At 40.3% G+C, this 17757-nt stretch overlaps 1 protein-coding gene across 1 annotated transcript in view; it reads right to left on the bottom strand.

Moving 5' to 3' along the window:
• Nucleotides 1-5835: 5835 nt before the first annotated feature.
• Nucleotides 5836-17757, bottom strand: part of traf1 (TNF receptor-associated factor 1) — a 33968-nt gene continuing 22046 nt past the window's right edge. The window contains exons 7-10 of the mRNA XM_062998482.1: nt 17073-17498; nt 14266-14443; nt 9375-9523; nt 5836-6254 (exon numbers count right to left, since the gene is read on the bottom strand). Coding sequence (XP_062854552.1) covers nt 6042-6254; nt 9375-9523; nt 14266-14443; nt 17073-17498 — 966 coding nt within the window. The 3' untranslated portion in view covers nt 5836-6041. The remainder of the gene's footprint in view (nt 6255-9374; nt 9524-14265; nt 14444-17072; nt 17499-17757) is intronic.

Below are 17757 nucleotides of genomic sequence, written 5' to 3'. Positions count from 1 at the left end.
CATCAGTAGATTTAATTCCCTCTTTTTAAGTACAACATTTATGACATGAAATGAGGATGAGGGTAAACAGGATAATTTACTTGGTTTTGTCATATTTTATGTACTTAGCAGCAGTTAGGCAATATCCCAAAGTGTACATAACAAATAATAAATCCAGATTACATGAATGATCATTAATTTATTAAGGGCATGGTCTGATGTCATCTTCTGTCATTTAATTTTACTAATAGACTAGACTAAAATCTTAATACTCTCTGTTATATGTAAAGACGAACTTTATAATGATAATTTATCATTTTCATTAAACATTGAGCTCTAGTGACTACAGAGAGATATGCCCAAAGCTGTCAGCAATGCTTTGTTTGTACCCAAGGCGACTGAATGCAGCATTAATTTTGTTCTCATTAAGCTAGAGAAAGACTTGGCCATGATCTGACATCTTTTATGCAGACAAAGAGATCTGAAGAACTTCTTGTTCCCATGTGTCAGAGGAGTTTGATTCTGCATTATCTTTATAACAACTAAACACAGTGAAAGTATATAATGAATACAAGGTTGCGCTGAGGAATGTCATGTTGAATATGAGCTAAAGTTAAGTACAACCCTAAATCAGGAAAAGTTGGGACAGTATGAAAAATGCAAATAAAAATGCAGTGTTTTTACATTTTCTTACACTGACTTTTACCTCTTTATCGACAACCCTGGAAAAGATGACGTCTTGAAGGCAGCACATGTTGCTCTAAGATCTCAATGTACTTTTCTGCATTAATGCTGCCATCACAGAAGTGTAAATTACCTTTGCCAAGGGCACTGACACAATCCCATACTATGATAGACTCTGGTTTTTGGACTTGTAGCTGATAACAGTCTGGATGGTCCTTTTCGTTTTTGGTTCTTTCAAAAAAGATCTGGAATGCTGATTTGCCTGACCACAATACAGGTTTCCACTGTGTGATGGTCCATCCATTACTTTTGAACATGGTTAACATAAGGCTTCTTTTTGCACAGTAGAGTTATAAGTGGCGTTTGTGAATGTATGTAATCAGTATTGTAGTCCTTGACAAAGGTTTGCCAAAGTAGACCCTGGCCAATGTGGTTATATCAGCTATAGCTATATATTGATTGGATTGATGAATAGTGGATACAGCTTTTGTACCAAATCATGATTACAATCACCTATTGACATCACATCATTATTTAGATTTTTTAGGGCTCATTACTAGCCCTAAATTGTCTTAGCCCTCCTCAACCAGTATGAGGGGCAGTGTTGGTGGCATGATTTAAATGGGCGTTGAATGGATTGGGAGCAAATATAGAGGAAAAGCAGTCCAACTAGCACTATTTACGTGGGCACAGAACAGTCTCCAGCTGTAGTCTATCATAACCACATTACTAGCAAATTCTTCATGTTTTGGGGTTGATTGCATCTTGGTGCCATGTCTTGATGCCCATGTGTCTGGCCCTCAACATGAGAAAACTTAAGATTTGGATGCACTGTATGTTGTGACACATTTATCTCATCACCAGTAGTAAAATTATCTGCAATCAGCTCATCTGTGGGTCTGTACCAGACACGATAGCCTTTATTTCCATGTAGTTTTTTTTTACTAGTACCTGAGCTAAATGTGTTTACCCTTCTTGACTAGGGACCACACATACTGATGCAAACTGTATGGGTGGAGCAAGAAACTGAAGCAGCAAGCAGACTGTTGATTGGTCAGACAGAATTGTCACTGGAGTAAGATAATACAAGAGCCATATTAAAATCCAATTGTAGTTTTATTTATGCCAAAATACACATCATTTATTGTCATTATTAGTTTATCGCAGGGCAGACACACATACACACACACAAACATACACACATCCATTCACCTATAGGACAATTCAGTGTCTCCAATTAACCTGACTGCATGTTTTTGGACTGTGGGAGGAAACCGGAGCTCCCGGAGGAAACCCACGCAGACACAGGGAGAACATGCAAACTCCACACAGAAAGGACCTGGACCACCCCGCCTGGGGATCGAACCCAGGACCTTCTTGCTGTGAGGCAACAGAGCCACCGTGCTAAATCTGAGTTTATCAATTCAGATTTACCCTTCTTGACCAGGGACCACACATACTGATGCATGGGTGTATGGGTGGAGCAAGAAACTGAAGCAGCAAGCAGACTGTTGATTGGTCAAACAGAAATGCCACCAGAGTAAGATAATACAAGAGCCATATTAAAATCCAATTGTAGTTTTATTTATGCCAAAATACACATAATTTATTGAATGCTAAATACAAATAATATTAAAAAGATAAAAATGTAAATATATGATGACATACAAACCAATAAAATATGTTTTTTTAAACAAACATAATAAATACAACACAATCTAGATTAAAATGATTCAGGGATTATTTCCACGTTTTTCTTTTATACTAAGCAGGTAAACAAGAGGGTACAATGAGACAGTTTAGCCTGTGGGTCTACTGTAATATTTAATTTAATTTAATTAGTTATTCACAGTTCTTATTGTTGAATTAAAGCCAAAATAATTATTTTAACTTCAACTAAACAAGCTTTAATTAAATGTTAGCTAGCATGTGCACTAACAACCATAAGCACATACTAGGTAGCTAAACTTAAAGGTGTTAATATGTAATGTTTTATTAGTCAACTAAGATTACACAATTATTAGACTTTATAAAAAACCCAGTTATTAAATTACAGGTTACATTGGAATTTTTTTAAGTATTTTGTAAAGTGTGTGTGTGTGAGGGGGATTTTAGACCTACATTTCAGTAAAGCTGATTTTAAAAAACGCAATACAAGTGAACTTAACACATGCATACATGTTTATATAGGGCGGCACGGAGGCTAAGTGGGTAGCACTGTCGCCTTACAGCAAGAAGGTCCTGGGTTCGATCCCCAGGTGGGGTTTGCATGTTCTCCCAGTGTCTGTGTGGGTTTACTCCGGGTGCTCCGGTTTCCTCCCACAGTCCAACGACATGCAAGTGAGGTGAACTGGAGGTACAAAATTGTCCATGACTGTGTTTGATATAACCTTGTGAACTGATGAACCTTGTGTAACGAGTAACTACAGTTTCTGTTGTGTACCAAAGTGTAAAACATGACGTTAAAAATCCTAATAAACAAACAAACAAACATTTGTATACACACACTCATAACTTCATAGATGCAAATGCAATAAGTTTGTAGCACAAATCAAATTCTAAATGTGTTTATATTTACAAAACACTATTAAAGTTGGACAGTAAAAACATTGGAAATCTTTTTTGTTTAAGTTTTTTTTTAGTTAAATGATAAAAATTAAAAAAATTAATGAATCACAGATTCTTGTTTTTTAATTGCATTTTACAAACTGTCCCAACTTTTCTGACAGTCATTTATTTTGCTTTATTTGTTTTTTTTAAATAAAAATAGCAGTTGAAGTAGAATAACTTAGATTTGGTATCTTTAAGCATTTGAGTAAATAAATAGACTGTACTGACTAACACAGTATTAGTAGATCTGTGATACCCGTTTCCTCATAAATGATAATATTTAAGTCTTTTTTTATTGTATTTTTTCCTACAGTAAAGTCAAGTTGTTGATGATATCTATTTACTTCCTGTGGATACTTGTTGAAAACAAAGGAACCTGGAAAACCCTGCTATGTCTAAATCTCACTCACTTTCTTAACCACTTATCCAATTGTGCTGGAGCCTATCCCAGCTTTTCAATGGGTGCAAGGCACACAGTGACACCCTGGACGGGATGCCAGTCCATCGCAGGGCAGACACACATACACACATCCATTCACCTATAGGACAATTCAGTGTCTCCAATTAACCTGACTGCATGTTTTTGGACTGTGGGAGGAAACCGGAGCTCCCGAAGGAAACCCACACAGACACGGGGAGAACATGCAAACTCCACAAAAAGGACCCGGACCGCCTCACCTGGGGATCGAACCCAGGACCTTCTTGCTGTGAGGCGACAGAGCCACCGTGCTAAATCTGAGTTTTTCAATTCATTTACATCACTTACTTTATCTGTGTAGACGCACGGCTGTCTGAGATTGGGCTAGCATGATAGACTGCTGTGCTACCTGAGTTCACTTCCCTTTTAGTTGTCTTGATTTGAAATAAAACAAGACTTGAAATTCATACAGACTACAATGATTTAATAAAATACATTAATTAAACATACAAAACTATCAGTGTTTGGTATAATCCTCGTTCTGTGATGAAAGAAAGGAGGGGGGAAAAATGAACACAGATACGCTTGTAATTTACTGTGCTACTGTCTGCCGTCACATATTCAAACAGACTCATTTGTAATTACAGCTCCACAATCTCCTGTATCAGTTATTATTAATACTACATGAAGAAAATGAGTTTGGTTTCCCTGTGAGTTCAGTGCTAGTAATGTGGATGCAACACAGCTGAGATTTATCAGTTGTGGATTAACTTCAGTTTTCTTTGTGATAGGTTGTGGACTCTTATGCGATGTCCCTACTGTGAATTTAAAGTAAGACTTTTGTGTTCACCTAGGTCTACCAGAGACATTTGATGTCCCTAAGTGATTGCAAAATTATATAAGTCATTAGAAAGCACATTTTCTTACAACCCTAAATCAGAAAAAGTTGGGACAGTATGGAAAATGCTAATAAAATAAAAATGCAGTGTTCCTTACATTTACTTTGACTTTTATTTGATTGCAGACAGTTTAAACTCAAGATATTTCATGTTTTATCTGCTCAGCTTCATTTCATTTGTTAATAAACCTCCATTCCTGCATTTCAGGCCCGCAACACATTCCAAAACAAAGTTGGGACGGGGCAATTTAGGGCTAGTAACGAGGTGAAAAAAATAAATAATGATGTGATTCCAAACAGGTGATGTCAACAGGTGATTGTAATCATGGTTTGGTACAAAAGCAGCATCCAGGAAAGGCTGAGTCTTGGTTGAGCAAAGATGATCAGAGGATCTCCAGTTTGTCAACAAATGTGAGAAAATGATTGAAATGTTTAAAAACAATGAACCTCAAAGAAAGATTGGAAGGGATTTGCATATTTCTCTCTATACAGTGCATAATATCATTAAACGATTCAGGGAATTGGGAGGAATTTCAGTCCGTAAAGACCAAGGGTGCTAGCTTAAGCTGAACACCCGTGATCTGCCACTCAACAATAGCTGATATAACCACATGGGTGAGGGATTACTTTGGCAAACCTTCGTCAAGCACTACAATACAGAGTTACATGCACAAATGCCACTTAAAACTTTACTGTGCAAAAAAGACGCCATATGTTAACCACGTCCAGAAGCGGTGTCGACTTCTCTGGGCTCGAGGGCATCTAGGATGGACCATCACACAGTGGAAACGAGTATTGTGGTCAGATGAATCAGCATTCCTCTTTTTTAAAAGTCTTTTAAGTGTGGTGAAAAGGAATGGCAACATTACAAAGTGGTAAATGCTCTACTGTACCAACTTTTTTGGAATGTGTTGCAGGCCTGAAATGCAGGAATGGATGTTTTTTAATAAATGAAATGAAGTTGAGCAGATAAAACATGAAATATCTCAGCATCTCATAATGTCTGCAATCAAATAAAAGTCAAAGTAAATGTAAGAAACTCTGTGTTGTTTATTATTTGCATTTTCCATGCTGTCCCAACTTTTTCTGATTTGGGGTTGGAGATTTTAAAAAAAGCTTTTTACTAACACAAAATAAACTCAAATAAATCCAAGGCAAAGAACCTTCTCAAAAGAGTACAAGCCATTAGTTTGGTAGCAAACACATTTTAGTCAATCATTCATTGTACATATTAGAAACCTATTAGTTGACACAGAATACATGTAAAACCTTGATTTGACCTTCTATTGCAAAATATAAATAATAATAATAGACTTGGTAGAAAGCAGCAAAATAAAGAGAGCAGAAAGTAAAATTCATGCAGAGCAGCCTGACATTTCCCAACAATTTCTATCTGTACTGGTCCAAAACCTGAGTTTACTTCCTAAAGCTTGCTTACACCATTATTTATGATTATGCGTCCACCACACACTTTAGGAAGAGTGTATCATCCTTGCAGTAGGCATGCTTTGATGAGCGTAGCTTGGCCAAAGGGCAAAAGAGAGGGCAACCACTGGCCACATTCATCTCGGAGACTGGCCTCCGAAAAGACACCGATGAGAGGTCAGGACGAAATGTGTCAATCACATGCTCCCTTTGGCTCTGGTCAATGAGGAAGAATGTCACCTGGAAATAATAAAGAAGACCATCAATGACAGGTAAAAAGGAGTTTTATTAAAGGTGGTCACCTTCAGTCAACATTCTACAACCTATGTTATAGATCCTATCTATTTTTATATATCACTCTTATGTATGTTTGTCCAGAGAGTGTGCCATATTGCACTGGCCTTAATGTTTGATCCCTAGAATGAGGGTTCTGTTTGAGCTGTTGTACTGTTATTGTTCTGGCATGATCAACAGAGATAGCCTAGTGGGTAGAGCTTAGAGCCACTGTTAGGCCCTTGAGCAAGGTCCTTAACCCTCTCGGCTCCAGGGGTGCCGTGCAATGGCTGACCCTGTGCTCTGACCCCAGCTTCCAAACAAGCTGGGATATGCGGAGAAAGAATTCTGTTTGTACTATACACCTGTATATGTACATATGACAAATAAAGACATTCTATTCTATGATTTGAGTCCGCCTGTTTTACCTGTTTAAGGCAAAATGGCCTTAAAATCAGGCAAATGCGATCATGCTGAATGTCCATGTGCATAGCAGCTCTACCACTGGCTGTTGTCCCAAAAACTTTAAGCTGAAATATATCATATACACCGATGAGGCATAACATTATGACCACCTTCCTAATATTGTCCCTCTTTTGCTGCCAAAACAGCCCTGCAACTGTGATGCACTGTGTATTCTGACACCTTTCTATCAGATCCAGCATTAACTTCTTCAGCAATTTGAGCTACAGTAGGTCGTCTGTTGGACCACATGGGCCAGCCTTTACTTCCCACATGCATCAATGAGCCTTGGGCGTGCATGACCCTATCGCCAATTTACCACTGTTCCTTCCTTGGACCACTTTTGATAGATACTGACCACTGCAGACCGGGAACACCCCACAAGAGCTGCAGTTTTGGAGATGCTCTGTCCCAGTGGTCTAGTCATCACAATTTGGCCCTTGTCAAACTCGCTCAAATCCTTACGCTTACCCACTTTTCCTGCTTCTAACACATCAACTTTGAGGATAAAATGTTCACCTGCTGCCCAATATATCTTCACTAACAGGTGCAGTGATGATGAGATAATCAGTCTTATTCACTTCACCTTTCAGTGCTCATAATGTTATGCCTGGTCGGTGTATGAGGGTTCTTCAAAAAGTTTCTGCACTTTTTGAACTCTATTAAGAATTTCAAAAACAAATGACGTCACTTTTCCACACAGTCACCTTCCGATAAATTTTTCCCAGCACTGTACCAACTTTTTAATGCCATCAGCAAGAAATGTTTTTGGTTGAGTGCGTAGCCACTGATGCACCTCTGCTTTCACATCATCATCACATGAAAGTCTTCTTCCCCTTAAAGCTTCTTTGAGCGGTCAAAAAAGGTGGAAATCAGATGGCACTAAATCCGGACTATAAGCTCTCTCAGACACGATTAATTACTACTCCTCCCCACCGTTTCCAACAAACATATAAAAGGGCGGAAACTTTTTGAACATCCCTCGTACATATACAATACATCATATTCTAAAACCATAAGCATTAATATATGGTTAATGTAAGCCTATTCAAATAAGCATTTGTAAGGTTAGGCGCTAATGGATGAAAACGTCTGACTCACAATCAACATTTCAATTCATCAAGTGTTCAGTGGGATCAGGGCTCTGTACAGATCACTGGAGTTCATCCACACTAAACTTATTAAACATGTACAATGATCAGGCATAACATTAAAACCACCTCCTTGTTTCTACACTCACTGTCCATTTTATCAGCTCTACTTATCATATAGAGGCACTTTATACTTCTACAATTACTGACTGTAGTCCATCTGTTTCTCTACATGCTTTTTTTTAGCCTGCTTTCACCCTGTTCTTCAATGGTCAGGACCCTCACAGGACCACCACAGAGTAGGCATTATTTAGGTGGTGGATCATTCTCAACACTGCCGTGACAATGACATAGTGGTGGTGTGTTAGTGTGTATTCTGCTGGTCTGAGAGTCCTGACCATTGAAGAACAGCATGAACGGGGGCTAACAAAGCATGCAGAGAAACAGATGGACTACAGTCAGTAATTGTAGAACTACAAAGTGCTCCTATGTGGTAAGTGGAGCTAATAAAATGGACAGTGTGTGTAGAAACAAGGAGGTGTAATGGTTTAATGTTAATGTTAAGACTGATCGGTGTAAATACATTGTACTAATCCAAGGAGGATGGGGGTCCCTGCTGAGTCTGGTTCCTTTCAAGGTTTCTTCCTGTAATTGTAAGGGAGTTTTTCCTTGCTACTGTCACCCATGGCTTGCTCATTTTGGTCTGTCGGTCCTGGATACTGTGTTGCTTTGAGACAATGTCTATTGTAAAAGAGCTATACAAATACATTTGACTTAACTACTATGTATTTATGCACCTTGTTTTGTATAATACACAAAAACTTGCTAATGAAGAGGGGTGTTCCTATACTGTCAACACTATGTAGTAATACTATATGGCTAGGTAGTTTATGAATTCTCAAGCATGTTGGATAAGGTCAGGGCTGAAATGGACAGTCAGGTTTTCCAAATTTAACTTTGCAACCTATTGTTTTATGGATCAGTCTTTGTGTATGGAGCATTCTAATGCTTAGAGGATGAATACTTTCCAAAAAGTTAATACACACAGTTCTCTAAAATGTCAAATGCAGAATGCTTTTCTTCACTCAAACTAAAAAAGCTACGCCAAAACATTACAACCAGCTCTGAACGATTCCTGGCAACATCATCAACATATTGCATGTTTCTGTTTTGTGATAAATCTGTCCAAAAAGGTTAAAATCACAATTTTCACCACCAAACAACAGCAGGCAGATCAACTGGAATTCTAGACAAGTATATAGATGATGAGTTTCTTAACCTGACTTGCTTTGTTTTATTCATTATTGTACCTGTACTTCTGAGGGTTGCATCACATCCCAAAATGTTTCAAACCATTGTTATGCCTTAACTGCTACTAATGACACAGCAACACAATCAGAGCAACAGAAAAGGACAAGGAAATCACCATCATTTATATTCACAATGCATAGTTTGGCTGAAGCTCCATTTAATTATATGGTGAAATGTCCCATTCAGTAACACAGGATATTGTATTACACTTATTTATTCATACCTTGTGTTTGAAGGGCCATGAGAGAAGTGGATCGTATTCTCCTTTTATAATGACGAAGAAAAGAGACATGTGCGTTCCTTTCCCGACTCCGTCTCCATACATGTACAGCCTCATGCACACTTTAAATCCATATCTGGATGTGTAGAAGGCTGAAAAATAAAGCAAACATGTAATCAATCAAAGAATAATAAGTTAAACAAATGAACACTAAAATAGATGACATTCCTCCATGCCCTGCCAATTAGAGTCACTTTAATCAGACAAAGGCATTTATTATTAAATTGCCTGTATACTGAATAGGGTAGTTAGTGCTCTCCGCTGTTGGGAAAACTGCTTTAAAAATGTGATTAAAGATGTTAAAAGTTGCTCTACAAACAATGCTCTGTAGCATGGTTACAGTAAATCAATCGTTCAGACCAACAAAGCTAATTCAATTACAAGGTGCAAAGCACACTATACCACGCTGAAGCTACAACAATGAGAAACAAGCACTCCATTGTTAGTGTTCACAATGTAACAAGCTTCTTTTAATTTCTAGACTAAAAACGATTCATAGCATGGGGAATTGTCAAACCATTGTCATACATAGCCCCACAACTATGTTAATAATGGCCCCATCTTCAATCAGAAATGACACACAATAAACTAGGGGTGCATAGCTCTGGCCTGGGGTTCTGGAGTCTTATGCTGTCTGATGATCCTATGATCTGTCCTATATGTAGGCTAGGTATTAATTCAAACAAAAGACAGGAAAATAGTGATTTTTAAATAAGCAATATAATATTACTCAAAATAACCAATCAATAAGCCACAGAGGGACTTGACAATAGAAAAGGCTGGCAACCACAGGAGAAACGAATGAACATTTAAATGCAACCCCATCAGCTACCGGCAAGCTGCAACCCAAACACTCACCAGGGAACCAGACAGGGGAGACCAGGAAACTGGCATGGGCAAAAACACAAGTAAACTGCCATGCCAACTATGGCAAAACTCAAGACCAGGGAGGGCACTTGTGACTACACACAGGAATGCCATCACTTTATGGGCTGAGCCCCTTAAAAAGCATCCAAGAGAAAAGGCCAGAGGGAGAACCAAGGCAGGTCATCAAGTGAATTGCGCTTTCCGTCAGTTTGCATCCCCACTTTCCATCGATCCATTGTCTATAGCAGATTTTAATAAATGAATTTCAAAAAATCTAAAATTATATTATTCAATTATATTTTAGGGCAGTTGTAGCTCAGCGGTTAAGGTACTGGACTAGTCATCGAAAGGTCGCTGGTTCAAGCCACACCACTGCCATGATGCCACTGTTGGACCCTTGAGCAAGGCCCTTAAGCCTCAATTGCTTAGACAATATACTGTCACAGTACTGTAGGTCACTTTGGATAAGAGTGTCTGCTAAATGCTTAAAATGTAAATGAAATATTATTATAGTTAATGGTTGGAAAGATTGATAGCATTTATTCTCAATCCATTGACAACTTATGCCACTTGCGCCACCCCACACTGGCTGTATAGCATATCGAAAGCCATGTTAGGCACTCGTCCATTAAACTGTCCATCACTAGTACAGACAGCTCATCCAGAAAGCATAGGGTGCAAATGTGAAACCCTACTGACCTCATTACCTCATACACAGCCAATTGTGCTTGTTGGGCCATGGCCAGGCCACTAGCACCCAAGGGAAATTATGCTTAATTTGCTCTTTTAACAGTTTAATATTTAACTTTTTAAGCGACCTTTTGTTTATTAAAGTACACAGTCAAAAGGCATAAAATACACGTCCAACCTTCAGTCAGGAATATCAGCTAGAAGAACAAAGGACTAACAAACTGACTTAACTAAGGACTCACCCCAAACTGGGTCCCAAGTACACTTATATAGAGTCATCACCAGGTGTAGTGAGTAAGGTTTAATTAGAGGAAGAGAATGCTTTAAAAAAGAGCAATTTAAAGAGAATGTCACATTCGATCAAACTGTAGACTTGAGAACAGACAAGGCGAGCTGAGCTGAACATTGTTCATATTGCCGCCCCGCCCAGCCCAGCCGGACGGCAGAGCTGAGATTCGATACGATGTATTCAAAATCCCAGCTCTGGTGTGCTAGCGTATTTTACCGCTGCGCCACCTGAGCAGCCAGCACCAATTTTTTATTAATTACTGTTTTTTTTTTTTTTTTTTAAGTTGGCTTAGGAAGTATTATTTCCAATTCTCATTAGGAGAGATTGGAATACCCCCTAGACAAGTTTCAAGCTCACCCCAGCTAGGAAAACACCCTGGAGAGGGTGGCACAATAATAGTAATATTAACTATTATACTAATAATTTCGCATGGCTTTTCTTACTGGGTACTTTAGATTTAACACCTAAAACATGCCTATAGCTGGATTTACTTCTTTAAATCGCCCATAGGTTTAAGTAAGTGAATGTGTACATGTATGTAAATCACCCTGTGATAGATGGATGCGCATTTACAGTGCTTATTCCTGCCTTGCACTTAGTGCTTCCAGGCAAAGTTTAAGCAACCACAACTGTGACCAGGATGTAACAGCAACACCTTTTTTGTTAGTAATAATAATAATTAGGGATGCATCGATACCATTTTTTCCCAACCGTGTTATGATTTTCCTACGGGTGGACTCAATCGCGGAGCGTCGGCCCGGGAGAGGCGGAACCGACGCAATCTAAACTCGCCGTGAACCTAAATTAAGTAGAGTGGCTGGAAAAGAGGGCGGGGCCAGCCCAAGCCAACAGAAATAACGAACTGAAGGTTCACGTGTGAAAATAAAACCCCAATAACTAAATAAACAGTTCTGGAGTTTAGTATACGCTTGATGCGCTAATAAATAATATATTCACGCGCTGCACCTATGCGCGCTTGTCCAGCGAGTGAGTTTCGAACCGGGAACCTCGGACTCTATGACACAGTGACTTAAACCGGAGAGCCACAGCGCCACTGGTGTCGATGCCGACGGTTTGGGATATAAAGGGCAAACAAAAGAATCGCCTTCTTGCGAATTCAAACAAAAGATGAGTTCGGAAAATTAGGGAAACTTAGATTATTCTCTTTCAATTAATTAATCATTCTTTTCTGCATTATTAACATTAAAAAAAAAAAAAAATAAAACTAAAGAGCAGGTTCACGCCCGGGAGCTGAGAAGTTAGAGGCGTGCTTTTGAACTTTAATCTCAGTACTCCCGAGAATGGGCGTGACCACCTCAAAAGTTACAGAGCACCGAGCGTGTTCGCTCGTGCCGGCAAAGAAAGGGTAACAACCTCGATCCCCGTAGGGAACGAGTAGAGAGCCTGGAAATGGCGAGAAACTCCCCGCTTCACTTGAAGGACGGGGAGAAGAAAGGTTTTAAGGCTCTACCTCTAGCAACGAGGCGGAGTGACAGAGAAAGAGTACTGCGGATCCTCTGGTCGAGGAGGAGGCGCATTTAAATGGAAAGAAAGGAAAAGCGTTTCTCCTAGTAAAATCAGGAGAACGCAAAGAAGTCACACACTGACTAAATCTTTCCCTATAATGCTTTTATTGCCTCGGCCCCTGGGCCTACCGCAAACTCTCTATGAGACCTTGCGTTACCTGTGTCCCTGACAACTAATGTGCAAGAGAGCACGAGAGAGGGTGTGACGAGGAAGCCTGGCTGAGCGCTATCTTAAATACACGCTCAGCCAGGTGTTCCTCGTGAACGCTGATTGCCCGAGGGTGTTTTGGGAGTTGTAGTTCTCCTCCCTCGGGGCATGTTACGGGCTGTATGCCCTCTGGTGGCCACTGACGGAGTTTCGCGAAGTTGGCTCCCTCTGGTGGGCGCAAAGGGAGTCGATCGGCCACCAGCCGCGCGGGCACCAGAAGCCGCAGGTTGAGCCACGGTCTGGCTCCCTCCAGTGGCCGTGGGGTGTGCAGGCCGACTCCTAACAAACCGAGTACGAGTACAAGTACATGTATTTTTGTACTCGCCGATACCGATACCTATTTAGAATGATGCAATCTGGAGCATTATGGAATAGTGTAGTTTTTAGTGTAAAATAGTGCAGTGGAACAGTTGCTTGGGTTGCCATCACTAATTGTAAAAAAAAAAAAAAAAACACCGCACAGCCATCATTGAGAAAGCTTCTGACAAGTAAACGTTCATTAATAAACGCACGTAATTAACGTTGTGCACATCATACATGCGATGCGATTCTGCTGATTGAAATATTTACTTTAAAAAGATAATACAGTCCGATCCCATCTGAGCCGATTCTATCAGCACATACATTCGTGGTTCACCTCGGTAAATAGTAAACGACTCTGAGTCGGCTCCCGCTCTGTGGTAATAACCAGTAAAATTAAGCCTGAGCTTTATAATGTAAGCGAGTCACACAAAATGTTCTGTAGTAGTTGGTATTTATTTACAACTGCATCATTCATTATAACAGTAAAAACGGAGAATTGACTGAGAAAAGAAACTTACGCTGCGCTGAAAATGAGTCGACTCCTGAATCACTTGTATCGACACTGTGAACAGAGTATTGAACACAAACACGTCCTATAACAGCGGTCGCTGCTTTTGTAACCGGTTATCTTCGCTGTTAGCTCTATTTTAATGTTTTTTTTTGTCAAACGGAACTGAATAACATTAAATGTGCGTGTGAGCGTGGTCAGTGAGAATAATTCAATCTGTCTCCCGTGGGTGAAAAATGAATTGCTTTAGTTTTAGAAGTAAAAAAATCTCGTAATGTCACGCCCCCCGGTCAGGCACTCGTGCCCCACAGGTTGAAAATCCCTTCGTTAACGCAGCAACGTGCACTAGGTACACGGTATCGGATGTTTAGTATCGGAGCCTCGTTTGCAAGTACAAGACTGCCAAAGATTCCAAAGCAAACTCTGTGTGTGTGTATATATACCTGCAGAGTACTGACTGCTCTTCTGCCCTGAGGCTGCTTCTCTCAGCTTCTGACTGACATTGCAGATCTTCCAGAGCAAGGTACCATCATATGAGATGTCCCGCTGTGCACAGATGCTCTGCTGCAAGGAGGCAATGTGCATGTCTTTCCTGATCAGCTTTTGCTCCTGCTCTGCTACCTGCAAACATCATCAAAACATGAGCAGAAAAAATGATGTTAAAATACTGTTTATGCATCCGAATGTACACTATACAGTCAAAAGTATGTGGACACCTCCTTATTTTTCAGTTCAGGTGCTTCAGTCACACCCACTGCTGACAGCTATATAAAACAATGATATAAAGTTTTGCGTCAGTGTTTGTGGAAACAGTTTAGGGAAGGATCCTTTCTGTTTTATCAGCACTGTGCCTTAACCATAAAAACATGGTTTGATGAGATTTATTTTTATTATCCATTTTGCCTTTTACCCCTTTTTTCCCCAATTTTAGCATGGCCAATCCGCTGCTAGGGACCCCAACGGTGTCCAAGGAGAGGGTGTCTTGACTTAAAGACATTCGCTCCGATGTGTGCGCAGTCTTACTGATCCCTTCTTATTCACCCACACTTCTGTGAATTTGTGTGTGAGATCGGCTTCGCTCACTGACAGCCACGCCGCGACCACCGCCCCCGACCACTTCTGTGCAGATCAACCAAGGTCCTCACACAGCGCCACCCCTATTTTTTAATCCGTTCATTTCCCACCCAGCAGACTGGAGGCCAATTTTGTCTGCTGCAGGCATTAGCCAATTATGCCTGCTAGAGGGCGCCCAGCCGACCGGTAGCAGAGCCAAGATTCAAACCTTCAGAATCTCGGCGCTGGTGTGCTAGAGGATTAAGTAATAGTAGTAGTGAACTACTTTTGGATAAATTAAAAAGTCCATTCCTAGCCAGCCATATACATCAGTCTGTAAATGAGAAAAAATGAGTGACAATAAGCTGACAATACTGACAATAAGCTGTTACATGCATTAAGTGTTCATACACTCAGAATTTATATAATCCACACTCCAATATCCACTATAGAATCCACACTCCTAAAGTATGTGGATTACCCAATAATTGTATATGTATGTGTATATATGTATATACTATTCTCTGTGTCTTATTATCTGTTTGTAGCATTAATAGTGTCTTATTTGGGATATTTTATTTATGTATTTATGTTATGTTATTGTGGAGCATTTGAGTTTTAATCTTGTGTCTTATTATATTCTATTTTACTTCACTGTTAAGCACTTTGTGGCCTCGTCCTAGAAAAGCGCTATATAAATAAACTTACATTTACATTTTCAGCATTTAGCAGACGCTTTTATCCAAAGCGACTTACAGTTATGACTGAACACAATTTTGAGCAATTGAGGGTTAGGGGCCTTGCTCAGGGACCCAACAGTGGCAATTTGGCGGTGGTGGGGTTTGAACCGGCAACCTTTTGATTACTAGTCCAGTACCTTAACCACTGAGCTCTCACTGCCCCTAAACTTCACTTACTTACTAATTATTAGGTTCAGGTGTTTTAACTGCACTTGTTTTTAACAGGTATATTATATTATATAATATTATTATATTTCTTTAAGTCCTTTTCAGCATGACTTTGCCTCTGTAAACAAAGCAAAATCTATGAAGACTTGGTCTCACAAGTCTGGTCTGAAGAAACTTCAGTACCTTACAAAAAGACCTGATCTCAACCCTCAAGAAGGGCAAACTCCATATTTTTGCCCATAGATTTGGAATGAGATTTGACATTTTAGGCATTTAGTAGACACCTTTATCCAAAGTGACTTACAGCAGTGTGACAGTATACAGTCTGAGCAATTGAGGGTTAAGGGCCTTGATCAAGGGTCCAATAGCAGCAACCTGGCAGTGGTGGGGCTTGAACCAGTGACCTTCTGATTACTAGTCCAGTGCCTTAACTGCTAGGCTACAATGGGTGATGTCCAACAAGATGAGGTGTCTCCATACTTTTGGCCTTTTAGTCTAATATGTAACTTTTGAGCTTACAGTCAGGTGTCTAGATACTTCTGGTAATATAGTGTATATTTAATCAATGAAATTGATCATTCACATAACTTGTGTATTGGCTCATGGCTTGTGACTCATCAGGAAGGCACATACAATAACATACTTACAAGTTTCAGTTTGACAAATTTCATTTCCATCAATCGCTTTATCCTGGTCAGGGTCATGGCAGGCCCTGTTTCCCCAAAAAACACTGAGCATAAGGGAGGAATACCTTCCAAACAGAGCTTCGGCCACCCCCTCAGACAATCGTGTGTGAGAGGACCGGCCAGCGACTGCAATGCTGACATTCAAACCCATATCTCATGGGTTTGAATGATGGGCGATGATGGGCTAGTGTAATAGACTGTTGCACCACCTGAGCGCATGTAAATATTTCATTATTTATTATGCTTTTTTAGTTCTAGTTGCTAACTCTAACTGCTAACACATTTCGGACAGATATTATCCAGACATGAGTGTCAAAAAAGGCTCGCCAGGTACGTCACACGGCAGCTAAACATGGTGGTAGGAGGGTGGCAGCTGCCCTACTCTATATACAGGGGCTAACATGCCTGGAGTTGGCTAGTGTCAGGTATGCAATCCCTTTCATTAAGAAAGGATGGACAATTATATTCTCTTGGACTTCCAGCTACATGTGGCTATTGCACATTCAGAATTGAAACTTGAGGTCTTCTGGCAAAAGGGCAAATGCTTTCACCATCAACACATTTTAGTTAAGAGATAAGAGATCAGATCACACAGTGACCTACCTTGGCCTCCAGGTGCTCCGTGACCTGCCTGTTGTTGTGGGCATGTCTATCCAGGGTAGTCACGTTTATCTGGGTTTTTTCCACCTCGTGGTTCAGTGCTGCAATGATGTTTTCTATAATCTGCAGTCTTTGCTGTAGCGCATGCAGCTGCTGACCCACCTCCAGCTCGGCCTGATTTTCATGCAGGCTGAGCGCCGTATCGCTCACCCCTCCATCCCCACTGTCCATCTCCAGCTCTCCCCGTGTCCGAGAGCGAAGGGACGTTGAGTTCTGACCGTGAAGGAGCAGGTCCAGGCCAGGGTACTGCACACTCCTCTCAGGTGGGGAGGTAACAGAGGATCGAAGTCCCCTAAGGGCAGCCAGAAGGAGCTGCAGGTGGGAGGCTGAACTGCAACGCTCATGTTCTCGTACCTTCTCTACATTTCCCTGAGAACAATAGAGTGAGTGAATTTATTGCTGCTGGTTTTCTAATTATGATGAATTATTTTAATCATTTATACAATAGATTATAGTACAATTGTCCCAAATGTTACCAACATTAAGACTTATGTGGCCACACTAGTTACATACACTTGCAAAACACATGTATTTCATGGCTGGTGATTTGAACTGGCAAACAGATTCATCACCAAGGTCTTTCACTCATTCTGAACCTAAGTGCAGAACCCAGACCGCCCCACCTGGG

This window comes from Trichomycterus rosablanca, chromosome 7 (genome assembly GCF_030014385.1).
Source record: "Trichomycterus rosablanca isolate fTriRos1 chromosome 7, fTriRos1.hap1, whole genome shotgun sequence".
Lineage (NCBI taxonomy): Eukaryota > Metazoa > Chordata > Actinopteri > Siluriformes > Trichomycteridae > Trichomycterus > Trichomycterus rosablanca.
The sequence above is the reverse complement of the archived record's forward strand: the minus strand, read 5'-3'. Positions and strand labels throughout refer to the sequence as shown.